The following is a 20,055-nucleotide window of genomic DNA, read 5'->3' as shown; positions in this document are numbered from 1 at the left end:
GGATCACAAGGTCAGGAGATCAAGACCATCCTAGCTAACACAGTGAAATCCTGTCTCTACTAAAAATACAAAAAATTAGCCGGGCCCAGTGGTGGGCGCCTGTAGTCCCAGCTACTGGGGAGGCTGAGGCAGGAGAATGGTATGAACCCAGGAGGTGGAGGTTGCAGTGAGCAGAGATCACACCACTGCAGTCTGGCCTGGGCAACAGAGCGAGACTCCGTCTCAAAAAAAAAAAGAAAAGAGAACTAATAGTGTAAGAGCTGCATCTATTTACCCATCTACCACCCACCCAGCCACCCATCCTTCATCCACCTCTGTTCATCTGGGCATGCATCCATTCAACATGCTTTTATTGAGCACCTACTATGCACTGGGCCCCGTGCTAGACAGAGGGGCTGGAGGCATGAATAACATATCTTTTCTTTTTTTTTTTTGAGACAGAGTCTCACTCTGTTGCCAAGGCTGGAGTGCAATGGTTCAATCTTGGCTCACTGCAGCCTCTGCCTCACAGGTTCAAGCAATTCTCATGCCTCAGCCTCCTCAGTAGCTGGGTTACAGGCGTGTGCCACCACACCCAGCTAATTTTTGTATTTTTAGTAGAGACGGGGGTTTTGCCATATTGGCCAGGCTGGTCTTGAACTCCTGACCTCAAGTGATCCACCTGCCTCGGCCTCCCAAAGTGCTGGGATTACAGGCGTGAGCCACTGCACCCGGCCAATATATCTTATTTGATGCCCATCTGTGTCTATATGAGCAGAATATCCCTAGAAGAATCCACCAGATGCTGGGAACCAGGAGTGCCCCTATGGAGGGAAACTCAGCACCAGGACACGTGGGTTTTTATTCCTTTCGAATCTTCTGAATTCTGTATCATGTGTATGTTTTCACCCTCTAAACGTTTTTAATTAGCAATATATGTACATCTCATTCGGATCTTCAGAATTTGCCTTGCTCCTGAAAGGATTTGAGGCAGCTTGTGAGAATACACAGAGATGAATAGACGCAGCCCTGCTGTCAGGGAGCTAACAGTCTCGTGGGGAAGAGAGATGAATAAACAATTCCAATACAGCGTTGCAGGAGGGGCAGAGAGGCGCGGACACCAGGCCACTTGGCATGCTCTTGAGGGATCATGGGGCTGCACTCAGCCACTGCCCCGGAGTAATGGCCTGACACGGCCACCTTATCCTTGCCCCTGTCTGGGCTTGAAAACCAAGATGTCCACATTTGGAACATACATGATGGAGACACCCCCGTCCCTCCCTGCCCACTCCCAAGTTCAGGCACTTGTGCTGAGCTGACCCCTAAGTCACCAGGCACCACAGTGCCCCTGTGCCCACATGTCCAGGTCGGGGGTGGCTGCAGTAGCACGGCGTGTTGTCTCTGTGTTTCTGCTTGCCCTGTGGGTGAACGCACAGAGCGCATGAGGGAGGCTGTCTCCGGCGCCCTGATGTCCAGCACAGCTACAACCCCTTTTGCAGCCTCAGGCTGGGAAGTGGGGATGGGGGCTGAGGGAGGGCAGGAGCTGGGTTGGCATGGCGGGGACGGCGGAGAGGACCAGCCGCGCTGCTTGGAGAATGTGGTCTTTTCAGAGCAGCCCTTTGAAATCGAGCAAGAATAACTTTAAACAATAAGATGCTTCTCTCTCCCCCTCAGTTGTTGCCCAGGCAACGCCAGAGTGCTCAACAACTGTTTAGTTTTTTAAGAAACCAAATCTCCCTCCCTTTGGTCAGCTACCGCCAGGAAGATGAAGAGGCGGCGGCGCTGCCCCTTGCGGCCCATTGTGTGGGACCCGGGTCAGCCGCCTGCAGCAGTGACATTTAAATCTGACGCTACATATTATATATGAACCCCGAGCCGCACTCCTTCACGACTTGTGCTCCCTAACCGGGGAGGCTTCAATCTCCCACCCCAGACTTCTTGCCCGCATGTGGCTCTGGCAAGTCCTGGGGAGTCACAGCTGAGAGGGTGATCTCTGCCTGGCAAAGCAGCTGGGAGCTGAAGAGGACTTCGGGTGGTGATCTGTCCCCAACCCTCTGCATCACGGGCCCATGAGAGCCCTCATCAAGCCAGCAGTCACCTCATCCACCCAGGCAGTGTTTAACCCCCAGCAGCTCTGCTAAACTGTTTTTGAGGGGCCTTGACCTCTGCACCAGCAGCTCACCTGTTTTACATTTGCCTGCTTGAAAGGCTGATCGGTGCCCTTTATCTCTGTGGGGTCTTCCACAACCCAGCAAGGGACGTTTTTTGTTATCCCCAGTTACAGATAAAGCGGCCCAGGTGCAGAGAGCTCTGAAAGCTGACTACAAGATGTCAGGCACTTCCAAACAGAAGCCCTAATGGCCACCCAAGGAGCCAGGTGCTACCTCGAGCCCATTTCCCCAGAAGTGGAAACTGAGGCTCCAGGGATTAAAGTGATGACCAGTGGGTATGGCAGGATTTGGACCTGGGCCAGCCCAACTGCAGGGCCTTGCGTCTCATCCTACACTGCCTTGGTGAGACCCTGTGACTCAAGGACAGATGGGCAGATCTCTCCTGGCTTCTGGGCTTGGCCACTGTGCCCTCCTAGAGTGGGGATCGGTGCCCCACTTTGCCTCTAAGGAAGGAACATGATAAACTTTGGCAACATGAAGTTCTGGGTTGTGTGTCCTTAGGCAAGTTCAAAGAAGGTATTTAAATCCTCACTTTGCTTATCTGTAGAATGGGGACGGTCTCCAGCTGGCAGCATTGTTGTGAAGAAGCAAGTAATGACAGCTGCCCCGTAGAGAGAGCTGACATGTTTTGAGCAGTGTCTAACCACTCCGTTTAATCATCACAGTGACTCCAGACTCAGGTCCTATGATCATCTCCATTTTCAGATGAAGAAACAGACACTCCGGGAGGTGGAGTCACACGGCTAGAAATTAAAGCCAACGAACATAACCCACAGGGACAGGTCCTGGCACATAGTAGGTTCAAAGCGGACATTGGCTGTCTTCTCCTAGGAAGATAAATAGAGGGGATTCTGTCTCCTGGGAAACAAAACCTGGGAGAAAGTTAAATTTAGAAAAACGAAACCAGGTTAGCGCAAGCCCCTTATCCAGCTCAGCAGCAGAGTCAGGATGGGAAATTGGCTTCAGACACAACAAAAACTAGAAGGGGAAGTCTCGACATTTGTGAAATGAGAGAGCAGGGGTGGGGGGGGCAGGGCCCTGGACTCTGAGGAGGGATCTGCTCTTCGCTACCCAGGGCTTGATGGGCTGCATGAAGGGGGACACCACCAGCAGAGGCTGGGGCAGGGCCAGTTCCAGGCCCAGACGGGGTGAGGGAGTCCCACACCTGAGACAGATGGCCTTGCCCCATCTGGGAATCCCTGGAGGCTGTGCCGAGTCCCTAGCAGTGACAGGGAACACAGGCAGATGACAAGCTGCCAAGGTGCAGGGATCACATTTCCTAGCTGATGTTTCCGCCCCATCTCCTAGGGCCCTTTCTCTCCCAGGAAACCGGTGGACACTCATCCTCCAGTTCCCGCCTCCCCCTGCAGAAGGCCCCTGTCCCCACGTCCCCCCTTCCTGCCCCCGCCAGTGCCTCTCGTTTAGCACCGCTAAATGGCAAGCCCAGAGGTACAATGTCGGAAGGGGCTGGGGTAATGAACTCCCATTGGCTTCCTTCACGAGATCACTGCCTTAATTTACGAGGCCTGAGTGAGTCTCATTTCCCCAGTGCGCGTTGAGTAATTAACTATTAATAAAAGCATTACTGAGTTAACCACGGGGGCATGTTTAATTCATGGGGCAGCCCAGCAACAGGATGGGAGGCTTGGGCTCAGTGGGGGATTCCTCCCAGAGCAAAATATTGCTAGCAGGATGCCGCCAGGCCCTGAGCCCCATACAGTGGGCCATCTTTTCTGTCCCTAGCCAGAGTAATCTAATCCCAGGAGGGTAGTGAGGCTGCCTGCCATCCCAACCGTAGGGCTGCTGAGCTCTGGGAGGTGTAAGCCCCTGCTGGGCTAGAGGGCTGTCTGCTTGGTGGCTAATGAGCTGAGTGACCTTGGGCAAGTTACTTAGCCTCTCTGAGCCTGTTTCATATCTGGAAAGCAGGGCTGTTCAGAACCAACGGCTTCCCAGGGTGGACTGCAGGACTAAGGAACTGAAGCATGGAAAATGTGGTAAATGACACAATGCTCTTCACTCGCATGAAATTATTTTAGGACCTACCTCTTCCCCCTCCTCATGCTAGAGATACCACTGTTGAGTGTTAGGGGGCAGGGAGGGGATCTACTTACTTGTTCAAAATAACATGATGGAAAATCCTATCAGGATACCTCCTCTTTTCAAAGATGGATCAGTAGCCCCGCTCCCCCTCCTCTTTCCCCATCTGCACCTCTGGCCAGCCACGGTGAACAAATTCTTACAGCACCCAAACACAACATCCTCAAGCTCATGCACATCTCTGCACCTTCGCATCTGCTTTCCCCTTGCAGGGTACGCCTTTCTTCTTTTGTCTGCTCAGCAAACTTCTATTTAGTCTTCAAGACTCAATTCAAAAGGGTCAGCTCTTCCTGGAAGTCTGCTCTCTTCCTGACCCAGACGGTTGCTCCCTTTCCTGTGGCTCCCATACATTAAACGATTATGGCATCTGTCCATCCACCCATCCATCCATCATCCATCTACCCATCCATCCATCAACCTATCCATCTCTCCATCCATCCATCCAACCATCCATCCATCCATCATCCATCTACCCCTCCATCCATCCACCCAACTGTCCATCCACCAACCCATCCATCGATTATCCATCCATCCATCCTTTTATATTTATTGAACAACTACCATGTGCATCTCTGATCACATGGTTTTGAATGAGTCTGGCTTTCCATAGCCCAATGATCCTTAATCTTTTCGGGGTCAAGTACACTGTCTCCCAGAAAAACATGTAAATGCACACACATGCTGGATGTTGCTTTCCTCTTCAAAGATCCCTGAAGCCAGACTGTGGACCCTGGTTGTGGTAGACACTGTGATGTGGTGTTCAGGTCTCCAGCTGGGAGTGAATGACTTATTTCCTCAGTTGCTGGGAGTCTGGTAGTCATCCTTCTTTGGGGGTTGTCTTGAAGAAACTGCCTTACCCAAAGTCACATCTCCTTCTAGGGGCAGGCTCACTTCCAATGACAGGTCAATGCTGTGGTGTAAGGCCATGAGCCTTTCACCCCAACTCGGGACAACTCTGAAAGGCATCTCAGCTTTAGAGTTCCCCGTGGGGTTGGCTGAGGCTTTTGGTAGGACTGCCTTGAAGCTCAACTTCCCCTCTGCCCTAACCTGCCGCCTTCTCCTTTCCACAGGTAATTTTTCCAAGACCACTTTCTAATAAATGTCCTGCACTCTAATCTCCATCTCTGAATCTACTTCCCAGGGAATCCACTGGATTAAAAAGCCTTGCAGAAGCCAGGCATGGTGGCACAAGCCTGCAGTCCCAGCAACTCAAGAGGCTAAGGGGGAGGATCACTTGAGCCCAGGAGGTCAAGGTCGCAGTAAGCTATGATTGTGCCACTGCACTCCAGCCTGGAAGACACAGGAAGATCCCATCTCTCATAAATAAAATAAAATAAAAAGCCCTACAGAAGTTCCTTGAGGACACAGACCGTGTTTTAACGACTTCTATATCTCCAGCAGCGATCACTGGGTAGGGCACATTGTAGACGGTCCAGAAACACTGATGGAATGCATTTGAATGCATTTTCCTCTGGTTCTGTGTTCTGTCCTTCTGTTGTTCCCCAGCAGGAGAGTTCTCATCTGACATCCAGAAGAGGACAGCTCCACCAGCAGGATGGTGGTGGGACTGGGAGATGCTGGCCTGTTTCTGGGAAATACGTTAGTTGCCAACGAAACTAAATAACCATGGGAACAGACGTTAAGCTAATTGGTTACTACAAAGCAGGGGTGAAGGGACCTGGCTGATGTCAGGGCTGTGCAGTTAGGGTGAAGGCTCCATGGGATGGCTGGGAGACTGGAGGCTGGCAGGAATGGGTGGCGGTGGGAGGGAGCAGCCCCTTCTTACAGGGCAAGTCATTTGGAAGTTAGAACCTGTAAAATCCCCACTTTAGTTTCCACTAGTGGAAATTCCTTCAAAAAACAAGCATCTGGGCCAGGCGCGATGACTCACACCTGTAATCCCAGCACTTTGGGAGGCCGAGGCAGGTGGATTACCTGAGGTCAGGAGTTCAAGACCGGCCTGGCCAACATGTACTAAAATACAAAAATACAAAATACTAAAAATACAAAAAATGCTGTGGTGTAAAGCCATGAACCTCTCACCCCAACTTGGGACAACTCTGAAAGGCATCTCAGCTTTAGAGCTCCCTGTACTAAACATACAAAAAATTAGCCAGGCATGGTGGTGGGTGCCTGTAATCCCAGCTACTTGGGAAGCTGAGACAGGAGAATCTCTTGAACTCGGGAGGTGGAGGTTGCAGCGAGCCAAGATCGTGCCATTGCACTCCAGCCTGGGCAATAAGAGTGAAACTCCATGTCAAAAAAAAAAAAAAAAAAAAGCATCTGTTAAGTGCATGCTCACTACCAAACACTGCAGCAGAGATGGGGATCTCGGAAGGCCAGAGCTCCAACGCTGGCTCCTCCTCTCATCTGGGCAAGTTACGTGACGTCCTTCCTGCTCCATTTCCTGGGTGGTGATGACTATGAGCCGAGCACTGTGTGCTTTACCTACGTTATTTTATTTCACCTTCACAGGAGCTTCCTTCAGGTGTATATATTATTATTCCTTCTGTAGAGACAAGGAAACAGGCTCAGAGAAGATCAGCAACGTGTCCAAAAGCACACAGCTAATCACAGCACAGAGAGACATGTCTCTCAGTCTACGGCGTCTGCAGGCTGTAGGCTGTATCGTTGGCCATTGTTATGCTTAACCACTTGGAACTTAGTTTCCACAGCTAGGAAAGAAATACAATCAGTCCTTACTGCACCAGGCTGTTACAGATTAAATAACCTACGGCAAAGGCCTAGATGGTGCCCAGTGAACAGTCTTTTCTGTTCTTTCTTCCCCATTCCCCAGCCCACTGCCTCATCACTTCCCTGGGCTGGGAGGAAGACTGACTCCAAAAATGAATGTCTCTGTCCCCAAGTCCGGCAGCATCTGCCATGTAGCCAGCACTCACTGAATGCTGTCGACCTAAATGGATGGCCTGGGAGTCTCCACCCGCAGTCCATCACTAGTGTGTGATGCAGGAAGCTGCAGCAAGTACCATGAGGAGAATTCTCTTGGTGCCATGTAACTACTCTCAAGCCACTGGGATTTTCAGGTTTAAAGATTTTCTGCAGGATAAAGCAGAAACAGATGGAGACAATCCCTCGAGCCCTCAAGGCAGAAAAGGGTACCAGAGTGAAGATGAAGGTATGCCGGGCCCTGCCTGATGGCTCAGGTCCCTCCCACAGGCAAACTGCAGCCCGTTCTCACCGCCACCGCAGCACCAACTGTGGACGTCCTCACATATTGGAGGCATTAACCTTCCTTCCACTGTTGGCCCCTGGGAGAGGTGGTGGGCATGTAAGCACTTAAAACTCGAACCTGCAGGTCAGCCCTCCTCTCTCCGCCCCCTTCTGCAGAAGGCTCGGAGCTGGGGGCTGTGTGGGGACAGACACCACAGCCTTGGAGAGACAAGTCACATCCTCAGCTTCCCTCAACCTGTGCAAGCACCGCGTTGCCATGGTGATGCTGCAGCCCCGAGATGCAATGGCTGCAGACAGCATGGGTGGTTCTAGGGCTCAATGCCGAGGTGGACACTGTCTGGCCTGGGAGGCCAGGCGATTGGGTGGGCTGGGTGGGGGAGGAGAGGGAGCCCTCCTTCAGGTTCGGCTGGTAATTGCTGCTAAATGAAGGGCTGTCATTGAACCCAACATGTGCGAGGTATGGGCCCCCGCTCTGCACCTTATAATTACTGCACCAGACAGCAACGCTTGCTCCTTGTGCTGGGAGGCGGGCAGTGGGGGAGCAGACAGGAAGCTCTCATCCACCTGAGCCAGCGGGGCTCTGGCAAGCTCCCCCCACCGCCCAAGCGGCCTGCATCCCAAGCAGCCTCTAAGACGGAGGAGGCCCTGGTCTCCCTCCTTGGCTGGCTCTTCCCACATCATCCAGCTGGAGCACGAGCCTCCTTTAATCTTGGCCTCTGAGCTTGCGGAATCCAAGGGGGGCAGAGGTGTAGGAGCCAGATAAGGGGCCGCTTCCAAGCGCCCTTGGTGCTCCACCTCCGCCTGCTGAGTCTGTGCTGGGAATCTGAATTAGAGGCAGATCTCGGTCTGACTCCTCCTGAGCACGGAGGCTCTGAGGGCCTCGGGCTAGTCACCACCCCCTCCTGGCTTCAGTCTCCTGCTGCAGAAGTGGAAGTTGGACTTGAGAATTCTTGAGGGTTCTCCTGCTGGCAAACTTCAGCCGGCAAGCTGGATCCTACTTTTCTAAATGAGGTTTCACTGGGACAGCCACACCCTGGGTCTGTGTCATCTATGGCTGCTTTTGTGCTACAATGGCAGAGTAGCTGCAACAGATGCCATATGGCCCCCAAACCCCAAATATTTACTATCTGGCCCTTTACAGGAAGTTTGCAGACCCATTTTTAAAGTATTAAAGTTCTCCTTGGCTTAACTGAGCGAGCTTTAGTGACTCCAACCTAATGGAAACAATTTTAGAACAAGCCCCATCCTTGTCCCCACCCATGGACACCCACTGTCCTCTTCCAAGCATCCCTTTTCTGCCAGTGTCTGGATGGCGGTGGCAGGGCGGCTGGGCTCTGGGAGCCAGTGTGGTGCAATGGCGCCACCTGCTGTGAGTGCCTAGGAGCACTTCGCCTGGAAAGCTTTGTCCCCAAGGGCCGGTGCCGTCTCCCAGGGCCCGGGAACCAGCTTACAGGAGTAGACTCAGTCCACAGCACATCAGAGCTGGGGTCTTGCCCCCACCCTTCCTCATTTGAGAGAGGCCTGCAGTCTAGAGAAGAGGTGGGACGTGGATAAGGAGGAGTGGAAGGCCCAAGCCCCAGGGGCCCATGAAGCCTTCCAGGAGGCAGTGTGGATGTCACATGCAGCACGTGCACACACAGAGGTACACAGACTTGGACGTGAACCCCAGCCCGGCCACTTAAGCAGCTCTTTATCTTTTCCAGGCTTTAGTCTCTTAGTTGTTAAAAGGATTAAAGAAATGCTTATATAACATTTAATCTGTTACTAATAATGACTCAATCTCAAAAGGACTCTGAGATAGATATTATCCCCATTTCACAGATTAAAAAACTATGGCACAGACAGGTTAGGTCATTTGCTTAGGGTCACACAGCTAGTGACAGAGCCAGGATTCAAACTAGGCTGTGAAAACATGGAAAGTCTCCAGAATGCAGTACTCAGTAAATATTCATTTATTTCCTGCCAGCAGGTGCAGTGGGGCCCCATGGGGAGGGCACTGGTGTTCTAACAGGAGCGAGAAAACGAAGGAGGCCTGGCTTAAGACTAGACATTTGAAGAAGGCCCCAGGCAGGGAAAGGAAAGGAGAGGCCAGGCCCACACTGTCACCTCCCTGCCCCCACGTCTCCAGCAACACAAAGCGGCCAGTGGACCGTGAACCATTTATTTCCAAACTATAAAGAAACCTGCTCTCTGAGAAAAGACTGCCCAGGTGATGAGGCTCCAGCCCTTTGAGGTCCAAAACCCAGTCCCCTTAGAAAGCTGCTATGCCTTGGAAATGAGTCTTGGCTGTCAGAGCCTGGGAAGTGGTTGGGAAGAACCAGCCCACTCCCCCCTCCTGCTGCGATTCCAGCGCAGCTTGGGCCCAGCTCTGGCCAGTCCCAGGCTGGCCTGGTGCTCGCCCCTTGTGTGACCAGGTTCTGAAGGGAGGGGCAAGAGTCACGAGTCCCTGGCTTGGCCCCACCATCTGGTGACTCCCGTCCACAGCTCCCAGATACCATGAAGAGCCCCGGGGGCTTAAGCACAGTGAGTGCTGGCAGCAGGCTGGGGAGTGGCCTGCTTCTAAGCCATTTGCCCTGGCAGGTCACTGCTGCCCCTGGGCCACAAAGTACTCCTCCTCCTCATTGTCACCTTCCTCCCGCTGGCTGCTCCGGAGCAGCAGCTCCAGGTCGGGGCTGGAGCCCAGCCCCTTCAAGGCCTTGGGGCCACCATCACCTTGGGATAGAGAGAGACCACAGTTACAGGCCCAGTCGTGGTTTTCTTGGTTTGCTCTGATTTGCATGTGTGCTGAGTCACCCAGGCCCCACCCACCCACTCTGGAGATGACCCCCACATCTTCCTAGAGGAGTGACGGCAGCAGAGCCACCGGGCACACTTCCTGCATCAGAATCACTAAGAGTCACAGGGAGAAGAACAGAAAACAGAGGGTTCTTGAAGGGACTCCAGGTTACCTCTGGAATGCAGGGCTTTGAGGGCAACATGGAGGGATATTCCCGAGAGGCAGAGGGCGAAGCCCAGCCAGTTCAGGAGGCTGATCTGATCGCCCAGCAGATGAGCTGCCAACAGCAAAGTGCAGACTTCCTGGGGGCAGAGAAGCAGGAGGGAGCATGATCAACAAGCGGATTTGGCTGCTTGGCCAGGAGGGTGGAAGGTAGGGGCACTAGGTACACTCAGGTGGGCAGATCAAGATCTGCCTGAAATCCTGGGCCCACGCAGGCAGAGAGGTCAGGGGACCCGGCCGGCTTGCGGCGCTGTCCCGCCAGCCTCCCTCTGTGAGATGCAACAGAGGAGATGCTTGTCACGGAATTCTGTCAGGAATAAAAGAGGCAAACCAGATCCCAGGCTGGGGACCAGGGTGTCCAGATCGTGCCTTATCCACAAGGATAAAGGACGGCTGCCCCAGAAGGTAGCCATAGAAGAGAGCCTTGAGCCTCCACGTGAGAATGCTGTGTTACCCTGGGCTGAAGACACAACTGGTCCCGGGGCTCTCTATAAACAGACTCCAAACGGGACTGGCAAGGCTGTTCATCCAAGAACCACAGCCATGACTCAGCATGCGGCTGGCCGCCAGAAGACCCTCGGAGAGGCCTGCATTTCTGAGTTTAGGCAACACTGCTTCAGTATTGGTGTGTGACTGGCCAAAGAGAAAAGTCTCTCCCTGCCCCTGAACAGGGAGGACTGTTGACATGTGTGGGAGGGAGAGGGAGAAGTGAGAAGAGGTGGGAGAGGGAGAAGTGAGAAGAGGTGTGAGAGGGAAGGACAGGCCTGCGAGGCAGAGGTACAGCGAGGCTGGCCACAGGGGCGCTTGCTCAGGGTCTCACTAGCCCTGGCCGTGGCCTTGGAGGACACCGCCAGTCAATCACGGAACTCTTTCCTGATGAGTCTGGATAGGGGCTGTTCAACCTGTGGCTCCAGGCTACTGCCCAGTGCCAGAGTTGGCAGTCAAGGTGAAATGTGAATGTGCTCCAGGCCTAGCGGAGTCAGAGCTGGCTTTGAGGCCCCTGCTGTGCCCTTGGGGAGGGGCGGCTCTCCATCTGTGTCCCTGTCTGTGGGGGTGGGGGTGATCATACCCTCTCACAGGGCTGTGGTCAAGGCGGAAGGAGGGGCCAGCACAACACTCAGCAAAGTGCCTGGCATCTAATGGGGCACTTCCGTCTCTTCTCTATAGGGCCCTGGGGTGCAGGAGCTGGGACTGAAGCTGCTGGTGAGAAATCCGTGGAGTCTCCCTCTCTAAGACAGGACTGGCATCACCCCTGAGTCTGTACCTTAAAAATGCCAGCAATGGAGAGAGTGAGGCTGGAGGTTCTGGAGACCAGGAGGAACTCAGAGAAGCCCAAACCAAAGGCGAGAATCCCGCCAAGGAAGAGGCTCCCAAGTACCCGCAGGAGCAGCCCTGTGTCCTGGAAACGGAAGATTTTCTCAGATGTGGACAAATGGAGACCTGAAAGCAATAGGGAGAGAGAGTGGGAGGCCGGGTCCTGGGCTGCCTCGGCCAGCCCAGTGCCAACCACATGAGATCTTCCATTGTCGTAGTGAGTCCTTACTGAGACCTGCTGACCGTCTGCAGCCCAGAGAAAAAGCATGGGAGGTATAAAGTGATCCCATGCAGATGGCCTGGGACCTGGGGAAACCAGGGAAACAGTGATGGCTGCCAGAGAGCCTGGGGGCAATACAAGCTGGATCCCAGCGGGATGATGGGGATCCTAGCGGGATGATGGGGATCCTAGTGGGATGATGGGGATCCTAGCGGGATGATGGGGATCCTAGAGGGATGATGATGGGATCCTAGCGGGATGACAGGGGTCCTAGCGGGATGACGAAGATCCTAGCGGGATGACGGGGATCCTAGCGGGATGACGGGGATCCTAGCGGGATGACGGAGATCCTAGAGGGATGATGGGGATCCTAGTGGGATGATGGGGATCCTAGCGGAATGATGGGGAGGGCTCGTCTGAGCCTCTGGGGTAAAGTAGAGGGTGGTGGCCCTGCATGGAAAGTTGGATGGAAGTGCCCTGCACCTTTGGACAGTATTCCCTTACTGGTCTGTGGGGAGGGGCGCATGGCTGCTGACTTCATGGGGTCTTTGGAGCTGTGGCAACTACTGGGCTAAAGAAGGTAGGGCAGCCACCAAGTGAGGAAGGACCAACAGTGCCGTGGCCCACTCAGGGAGCTCCTTGGTCTACATTTCAGCCAGTTCACCTACAAACAGGGACAAAATTCTATCCCTACAAACGTTCCTTTTAATCTAGGTCTTGCTAGTACAGAGCTGTGGGACTTGGGCTCAGATGTGTCCCCTTTCTGGACCTGTTTCCCTACTGATAAAATGAGAGGCCTGGGACCAGGCTGGTATTTCTCCAACCCGCGGTATCACTTGGTGAACACTTCCCAAAAAGAAAATGCAAACACATGGCCCCTTGCTCCAGAAACACAGGCATGCACACCCCCGACCCCAAATTTAGCTTAGACTTTCGGAGGAGTCATCGTCCCTCCAACACTGTCCATCTGGGAGAATGACTCCCAGCGTCCCTCCCACAGGAAAGTCCTCGTGGTGTATTCGCACAGGGTGAAGGGAGGCCCGGAACTGGGCACAAGAGACACCTGTGGTAGCTGGAAGCTGGACAAGTATTTTGAGATTTTTGGAGGGAAGCACCAAAGAAATGCCAAGTGACAGTCCCCTCAGGCAAAACAGCCTCACAGTGTAGGACATCTTGTTTGGTGTTGGGCTCAGCAGTACTGCAAAGGCGTCAGCAAATTGAAGGGAATTTGGGGAAGAGCAACATAAGTAATGAAGGCGCTTGGGGGATTAATTTACCAGAAAAGATTAAAGGAGCTAAATCCATGCAGCTTTGCTAAGTGACGACTACCAGGGGCTTTCAGATGAGGTTTTGCAGAGATGGGGCATGGTGTAAACACCCGGGAGGGGAGGGAGAGTGTGGTGTTTGGTACAAGGGGGCATAATGAAGGAATGGGGAGAGATTTTAAAGACGAAAAAAAAACGAGGCCCTGAACAGAAGTTTCCTGGACAACGGGGCTTCAGAATAATTTTCTTGGGGAGGTTCAAGACGCTTCACTGCTTGAAACTTAAATGGATGTGGGACAGAATTTTCTGTAATGACCCTGAGGGCATTACAGACGGGACTCTGGGAGGAAGGATAAACAGAAAGGGGACAAAGCTAATCCCAAAACATCAAAGAAAGGAAGGTGGCGCCACACCTCCCAGCCTACACAGTTCTCCAGGGCTCTCCTCATCCCTGGACAACGACAGTGGACGAACAACTGACCATGTCCCCAGGCTTCTGTGTGCTGGCTCCTGGCCTTCAGCCCCCAGCTCCAGAAGCCCACCCTCTGCTGATCCTGCATGGCCCACACTCCCTGAACACACATCCCCATGTTATATGCCTGGACATGGCTGAACCTCCTATTCCTACTTCCCAGATGCCTTGCTCCCTGAAGCCTGCCAAAATCCCACTCACCCTCCAAAACCACGGCCTGGGAAGCCTTTCTGACTTGCCTGATTACTCCAGCATCCTGGAACAATCCCTGATTCCCCACTCCTTAGAGGCAGGATAGGGTGGTTAAGAGTAGGGCTGGACCACTTGGAGCCAGGCCGCTGGCTTCAAATCCTGGCTCATTTATGAGCTATGGGACCTTGGGCAAGTTATCTTTACTTCTCTGTGCCTCACTTTGTTCTACCTGCAAAATGGGGGATAATAATAGCACTGCCACACCGGGTTTTTGTAAGGATGAAATGAGTTCCTATGTTTACAAAGATCAGAACAGCCCTGGTGCACTTTGAGGGCTCTGTGCACACTTACTGTTACTGTTCCCTGAATTTTATATGTGCTTTCTCTGTAGCATTTATCATGCTGGACTCCAGCCATTTTGTTTGCATCTGTCTGGACCCCAAACCATGCACTTCCAGGGGAGGGACTGCATCTTTGATCTCAATAATCTCTGCAGCTACCACTGTGTTGGGCTCAGGGCAAGGATCTGTGGTCTGCTGCACTGAGGTGCCCTCAAGAGGGAAGGCCCAACATACCTTCAAATACAGCAAAGAGAGGGAAGAGCCCCAGGAACATGAGTGGCTGCAGGTGGAACATGGTGTCGATGGGATTCTGGAGGCCTGCAGGGCGGGAGATGGGCACCATCAGGTCTGGTCCGGCCCTGCCCTGCCTCCGCCCTGCCTGTGCCGGGGTTCCTCTCTCTGGAGGATGAGTGGTACGTGCTCACCGAGTTCAGCCTTCTGCAGGAGCATCTGGGTGAGGGTCCAGCGAATGCCACCGATGAACGAGGCCCCCAGCACCAAGGCGAAGCCCTCCACATTGAACTGTGTGGACTTGTAGGTGAACATGAAGAGACCCCCGGCGATGAGGAGGACCACCAGGACCAATGCCGCGCGCTGGTAGGATGGGGAGCAGTGGCAGCTAACTCAGGGGTCTTGAGGGTCAAGGGTTCATCACATTTGGAGCCTGGGGTCAGCAGCCATCTTGGCTGCCCCTGGGGCAAGAAATCCTTCCACCCTTCAGCTCCATCCCAGGGGGTCCTGGACAGTCCTTGCATGTCAGCATGTAGGGCTGTCAGCATGTAGGGCTGACAGTCAGCTGGTATGCCAACAGCTGGTATGCCAACAGCCCTGCTTGCTCTGCCACAATGATGGCTGTCTTAGGCCCCCAAGTGGTCCCACCTCCTCCCTGGGCCTAACACACAGGGCTACTGCCTCCCACAGCAGGGTGCTTCCTAGACCTGGCTCTGCTGGGACCCTCATCCTGCAGTGCTTTCACCTTCGGTCATTACCCTGCCACACTGGTTTCTAAATATTCTGAATATTGCCCGTGTCTAGGTCCCTTCTCAGAAAGGGATCTACTGCCACCTGGACTGGGCTTGTCTCCTCTGTCACACAGCGGGACAAGCCACTGCTCGGACTCCCACTTTATTCTTAGCATCTGTGGGGGCAGGAAGGACACAAGAGACGCTGGGGCCTCACCAGCTCCTCCAGCTTGAAGATCAGAGAGAAGATCAAGATGAAGAGGACAGCTGAGGATTTGGTCATTGTGTACCTGGAAGCAAAATTACCCACAATGCACTGCTGGAGCCCAGGGCTCAGACCCATCACCGAGAAAGGAGCAGGAACACAAATCACTGAGCAAAATGACCAAACAGAGCTGGGCTAAGTCATCTGACTGATAAGCGACCTTTAATCAGAAGGAATCTCTGACTAAGAGGCCTCTGGTTATCACCAGGGAGAAGAGGTTGCAGGTCTGATGTTGAGCTCCCTGAATCCTGTTCTTTACCTGACCCTCGGCAGAGCCCAGGAGTGGGAAGGAAGGATGAGAAGTAAGACAAGAAGGCAGGAACTGTGCTCTCTGAAGCAAAACATCAAAGGGAAGAAGAAACTCTGTGTAGCCCCCAGGCCACACGGGGCTCTGCTGTGGCTGCGTGTACAACCCACCAGTGGCTGCCTGTCTGTGGCCTTGCAGCCTGCCCTCCCCTGCTCTGATAATGGGGTTCTGGGTGAGCTCCCTGGCTTCCCCACGCTGCCTGGCAGGTGGGCACAGCATCCCCTCTGCGCTAGGCTTACGGAAGAGGCTGGCGACTTCCTGGAGAGATGCTGGGTGCCAGGGAGAGACTGAGAGAGCAAGGGCTGGTCCCAGAGTGGTGGAGTGGCTGGCCTGGCAGCCATGTGTGCAGACACCCCACTGGACAGACAGAGAGCTTGAGCCTGAAGGGAGGCAGCAGGGTATGGCCAGTACTCACAGCGAGACGGTGACATACAGGAAACTCCAGTTGGACAAGCCCACGTCAAGCGCCGTCGCCAGAGCTATGAAGACAAAGGCACCCACAGGACAGTGTGGGAGGTCCACACTCTGCTGGGGTGGGCTGGTACCCTGAGGCACCTGAGTGTCCCCCACTTCTGAACCATCCCGGTGCCTCCTGTGAGGCCCTCGGGCCTTCTTTTCTACCAGCAACTAATATCTGGCCCCCAAAGGCAGGGGGCTGCTCTAGCATGAGGGCTGGGGCCCATTCCAACGGGCTGGGCCAGTGTGGTTTCCACAAACATTCCGGTGAGCTCCCTGAGCACAGGTATTAACCCGATCTGGTTGATCCCTTACTGGAAACCCTTTTCCCTCAGGATGGTACACAAACTCCTCCATAGGGAACCTGGCCTCCAGGACGTGACCCCTGCCCACCCTCTCAGTTCTCATTTTTCCTACTTCCTCTGGCCAGCACCGGGTTCTCAGTATTCTGAAACATGTTTGAGTTCCCTTCCAGACCCCACAGCTGGCACTAAATCTCCCTCGGGCCACGAGGGCCCCTCCTCCCAGGGCCAACCAGTCCCATGCATCCTTCAGGGCTCTGCCTACTCGGCACCTGGCCTAGGAAATCTTCCTCTACCAGCCATGGGCCCCGGCCTTGGGTTGGTCCCCCCTCCCTGGGCTCCGTAGTATCCTCCATGTCCGTGTCACAGCCCTGCAAGGGCAGGGACCCTGCCTGCTCACCACTTATCTCCAGGCCTGAGGGCTGCACTCCAGGCTTGGTGTTTGCTGCCGGGTGAGGGAGCTGCGGGGCCGTGGGTGCAGCGGGGGTTTTGTGGGTGTGTGGTGAGGCAGTGGGAAGGCACACAGTGTGCAAGAGGCAGCAGCGTGGGTGGAGGGAGGCCAGATCAAGAGGGCAGAGGAGGAACAGTGCAGGAAGATGGGAGGGACTCGGCTTCCAGACGTGTGGGTGTCTCTCTTGTTCTCATCCTATGGTTCCCCAGCCCCTCTTCCTGCCCTGCCCTCACTGAGGTCCCCCACCTACCTGTAGGAGCCACTCTTCTGAGGTAGTCGGCCCAGCTCAGCACCACACGGACCCTGTGGCTGGAGCACTGAACCAGCGCCCTGGACAGGGCGGAGAAGAGGAAGATCACGGCCAGGTGCAGCATCGTCATGAAGAGGGGGAAATGGAAGCTCTGTATGGAGCCCAAAGCAGACACCCCAGCTCGGTTTAGATAGCCTGCCCCCCACCGGCTCCCTCTTCCTCTTCGCCCCTCTGCTGGAGTGGGGCTCATTCAGTGGTTCATGAGGACCTTGCTATGTGTGTAGGGCCCCTAGTTACAGTATCATCGCTTGGAATGACAGACTCTTAGGTCACAGACAGGTGGCAGCCAAGGGGCTCAATCCTAGCCTGGTGCTGTCTCCACCATTTCAACACACCTGCGAGCTACCTGCCCAGCCTTCCTCACAGCCTATGCCCAAGTGAGAGCCACTGTGGCCCACTACGTTATATCACTTATTAAAATACTGAAATACTTCTCTAGTGGAGTAAATAGCTGCTGCTTAAGCCCCAGTTTCCCCAGCTCATCCCTTCACACCCCCCACTCTCCTTGATTTCCATGGATCCAAACACTGAAGGGGAACCCTGGCAGGGTGGGCTTGGAGGGCCCTGTTCCAGCCCAGCCGTGACTGGCTTCCAGTTAGACTGGTTGAAGCTTGTGCCTTCCTGTTAAACATGAAAGGCACCATAGCCATGGCTCCGGCCACCTTCATCCCAGCGCCCCGCCCCAGCAAGGCCTCCTGGTACCTTTGTCAGCCATTTGTTGTAGAAGGTGATGCCGATGGAGAAGCAGTAGTAGAGAAGCACCAGCCCCAGGGTCAACACCGCCTTCCACACAAAGGCCACATCAAGGGCCAACCTCCCCATTCGTGGTGGCTGCAGCACACGAACTCCTGAGTCAGCGGAGGGCAGGCACCCCTCTTGAAGACAATGTGCAGGAAGAGCCAGCGGAGTTAGACCACAGCTTTCACCAAGAACGTCTCCTGGCTGGAGGAGCTCTCTGCAGCTCCATGATTCGGAACCATCAGCGGAGCCCCAGGCAGAGTCCTCACCTAAGGGGCTGGTGGCTGGTGCTGACCCTTCCCATGGTTAACTGGATGCAGCGCTCACAGGTCCCGAGGTCTGCTGCTGGGGAAAAAGGGCAGCTCTGGAGCCTTAGGCAGAGACTGTGCTTCTCATAGCCATGGGTGCCTCTGAAGGCTGCGTGACTCAGGGCTCTGGAGGGGCTGCCCACAACGGCACAGGCAGTCCCAGAGACCCATGTCATGTCTGCTCTCTTGTCACCTCAAACTATTCTCCATGAACTGCCACCAAAGTGACCTTTTAAAACACAAATCTGATCATGTCAGGCCACTGCTTAAAACCCTTCAGCAGCTTCCAGTGCTTTTCTGATAAAGACCAGGACCCTTCTTTGGGCTCCCATGGCCTGATCTGGCCTTGCTGGTCTTCCCAGTCTCAGCCACATGCTCTCCAGGACCTGGCCCCCCTGGGTGCCTTTCAGCTCCCCAAACACACCAGCTTTCTTCCCGTTGTCTGAAGGAACTGAACAAACACTGCACCTCCCCTTCAGTCCTTCATCGATCCTACTTATCTTCAGCTCAGAGGTCACTGCTTCAGGGATCCCCACCCCAGCCCCTGAATCAGTCCCCTGAGATACATGTGGCTTTCACGACTCTCCTACTTCTCTTTCATAGCACTTGTGCAGGGTGTGATTTGAGTAATGTCTGTGTCCCCTGAGAGGCTATGAGTGGCACAAAGATAGGGACCAGTAAGACCACACTGGCCTTATGCACACCTGGCATACTTTAAGTTCTCTGTTTGGTTTGATGACTGACAGAGAGCAGGCACGGGATTTTCAGGGGACTGGTCTGGTCTTTAGGGGTTAAAAATGGAGAAGGAAACCAACACTAACGGCTGGAACACTGTAAGACCAGGCTGTAACCACTACTCCCTGGAAGCAGAGCTTGCCTTACGGTATTGCCAAATGAAATCACTCCCAGCCTCCCTGTCAATCCAGCCAACCCTGATGAGTGCCCAGAGCATGCCGGGTAGACCTGTCTGCACCTGGAGAAGCCTCAGGTCCAGCGTTATGGGATGATACCTGCTGCTTCATCTGGGTGCCCCCCCAACCACAGCTCCCCCTTTGAGACATTCCCATCCTACTGAAACGCCACCTTCTTCTCGAAGCCTTCCTAGGCTTCAAGATCAGACACATTCTCCGTCTCCCACCCCACCATTTCTGAAGGGAGCGGTTGCATTCCGTTCTGCACTCTAGAACTCATGTTACCATTTCCCCTCCCCAGGGCAAACAGGGAGCTGGCTGTGTCCAAATGAATCTCTGGGGCTACAGTTGTCTTCAGAGGAGCTTTGGAAACCTGTGGCGGTATTTTGGGGATATGCTCCTGGCGTTCAGTAAGCAAGGATAAAGAAGGGGCAGTCCACATAGCCAGTTACTGCTCTGCATCCCACACGACTTTGACATTCATATAGGTGAAAGATTAGCTTATAATTATCTGAACCTAGAATGTAACTCTGTTTACATGTAAACACAGTGTTTCCATGGTTCTGCTGTGAACTAACATTTCCAAGAATAAGATGCCTATGTGCAATGAAGGGAGACTGAAAATGGTCAAAATTGGTCTCAAAATGGCACCAAAAGTTCCCATTCTGGAAAAACCACATCATCTACAGCAATGGCACTAGTGGTTTTCGAGGTGCGACACAACACGGCTGTGTCAGTCTGCGTCTGTGGCCATCGCACTCCTAGAGGGTCCACACAGAAGGGACAGCTTCACTGTGACTTCCA

At 53.9% G+C, this 20,055-nt stretch overlaps 1 protein-coding gene across 1 annotated transcript; it reads right to left on the bottom strand.

Annotated features, from left to right (window-relative positions):
- Positions 1-9,376: 9,376 nt before the first annotated feature.
- On the bottom strand, positions 9,377-18,351 carry SLC35C2 (solute carrier family 35 member C2). Its single transcript, XM_055266046.2, is given in 11 exon segments — positions 9,377-10,151; positions 10,388-10,517; positions 11,702-11,877; positions 14,476-14,559; positions 14,667-14,835; positions 15,421-15,493; positions 16,191-16,254; positions 17,235-17,385; positions 17,997-18,155; positions 18,157-18,169; positions 18,302-18,351. Coding segments are annotated over 11 exon segments (1,185 nt in total). The 5' UTR covers positions 18,337-18,351; the 3' UTR covers positions 9,377-10,020.
- Between the last annotated feature and the right edge of the window lie 1,704 nt (positions 18,352-20,055).

This window comes from Symphalangus syndactylus, chromosome 24 (assembly GCF_028878055.3).
Source record: "Symphalangus syndactylus isolate Jambi chromosome 24, NHGRI_mSymSyn1-v2.1_pri, whole genome shotgun sequence".
NCBI lineage: Eukaryota > Metazoa > Chordata > Mammalia > Primates > Hylobatidae > Symphalangus > Symphalangus syndactylus.
This window is presented reverse-complemented; position numbering and strand designations above follow the sequence as displayed.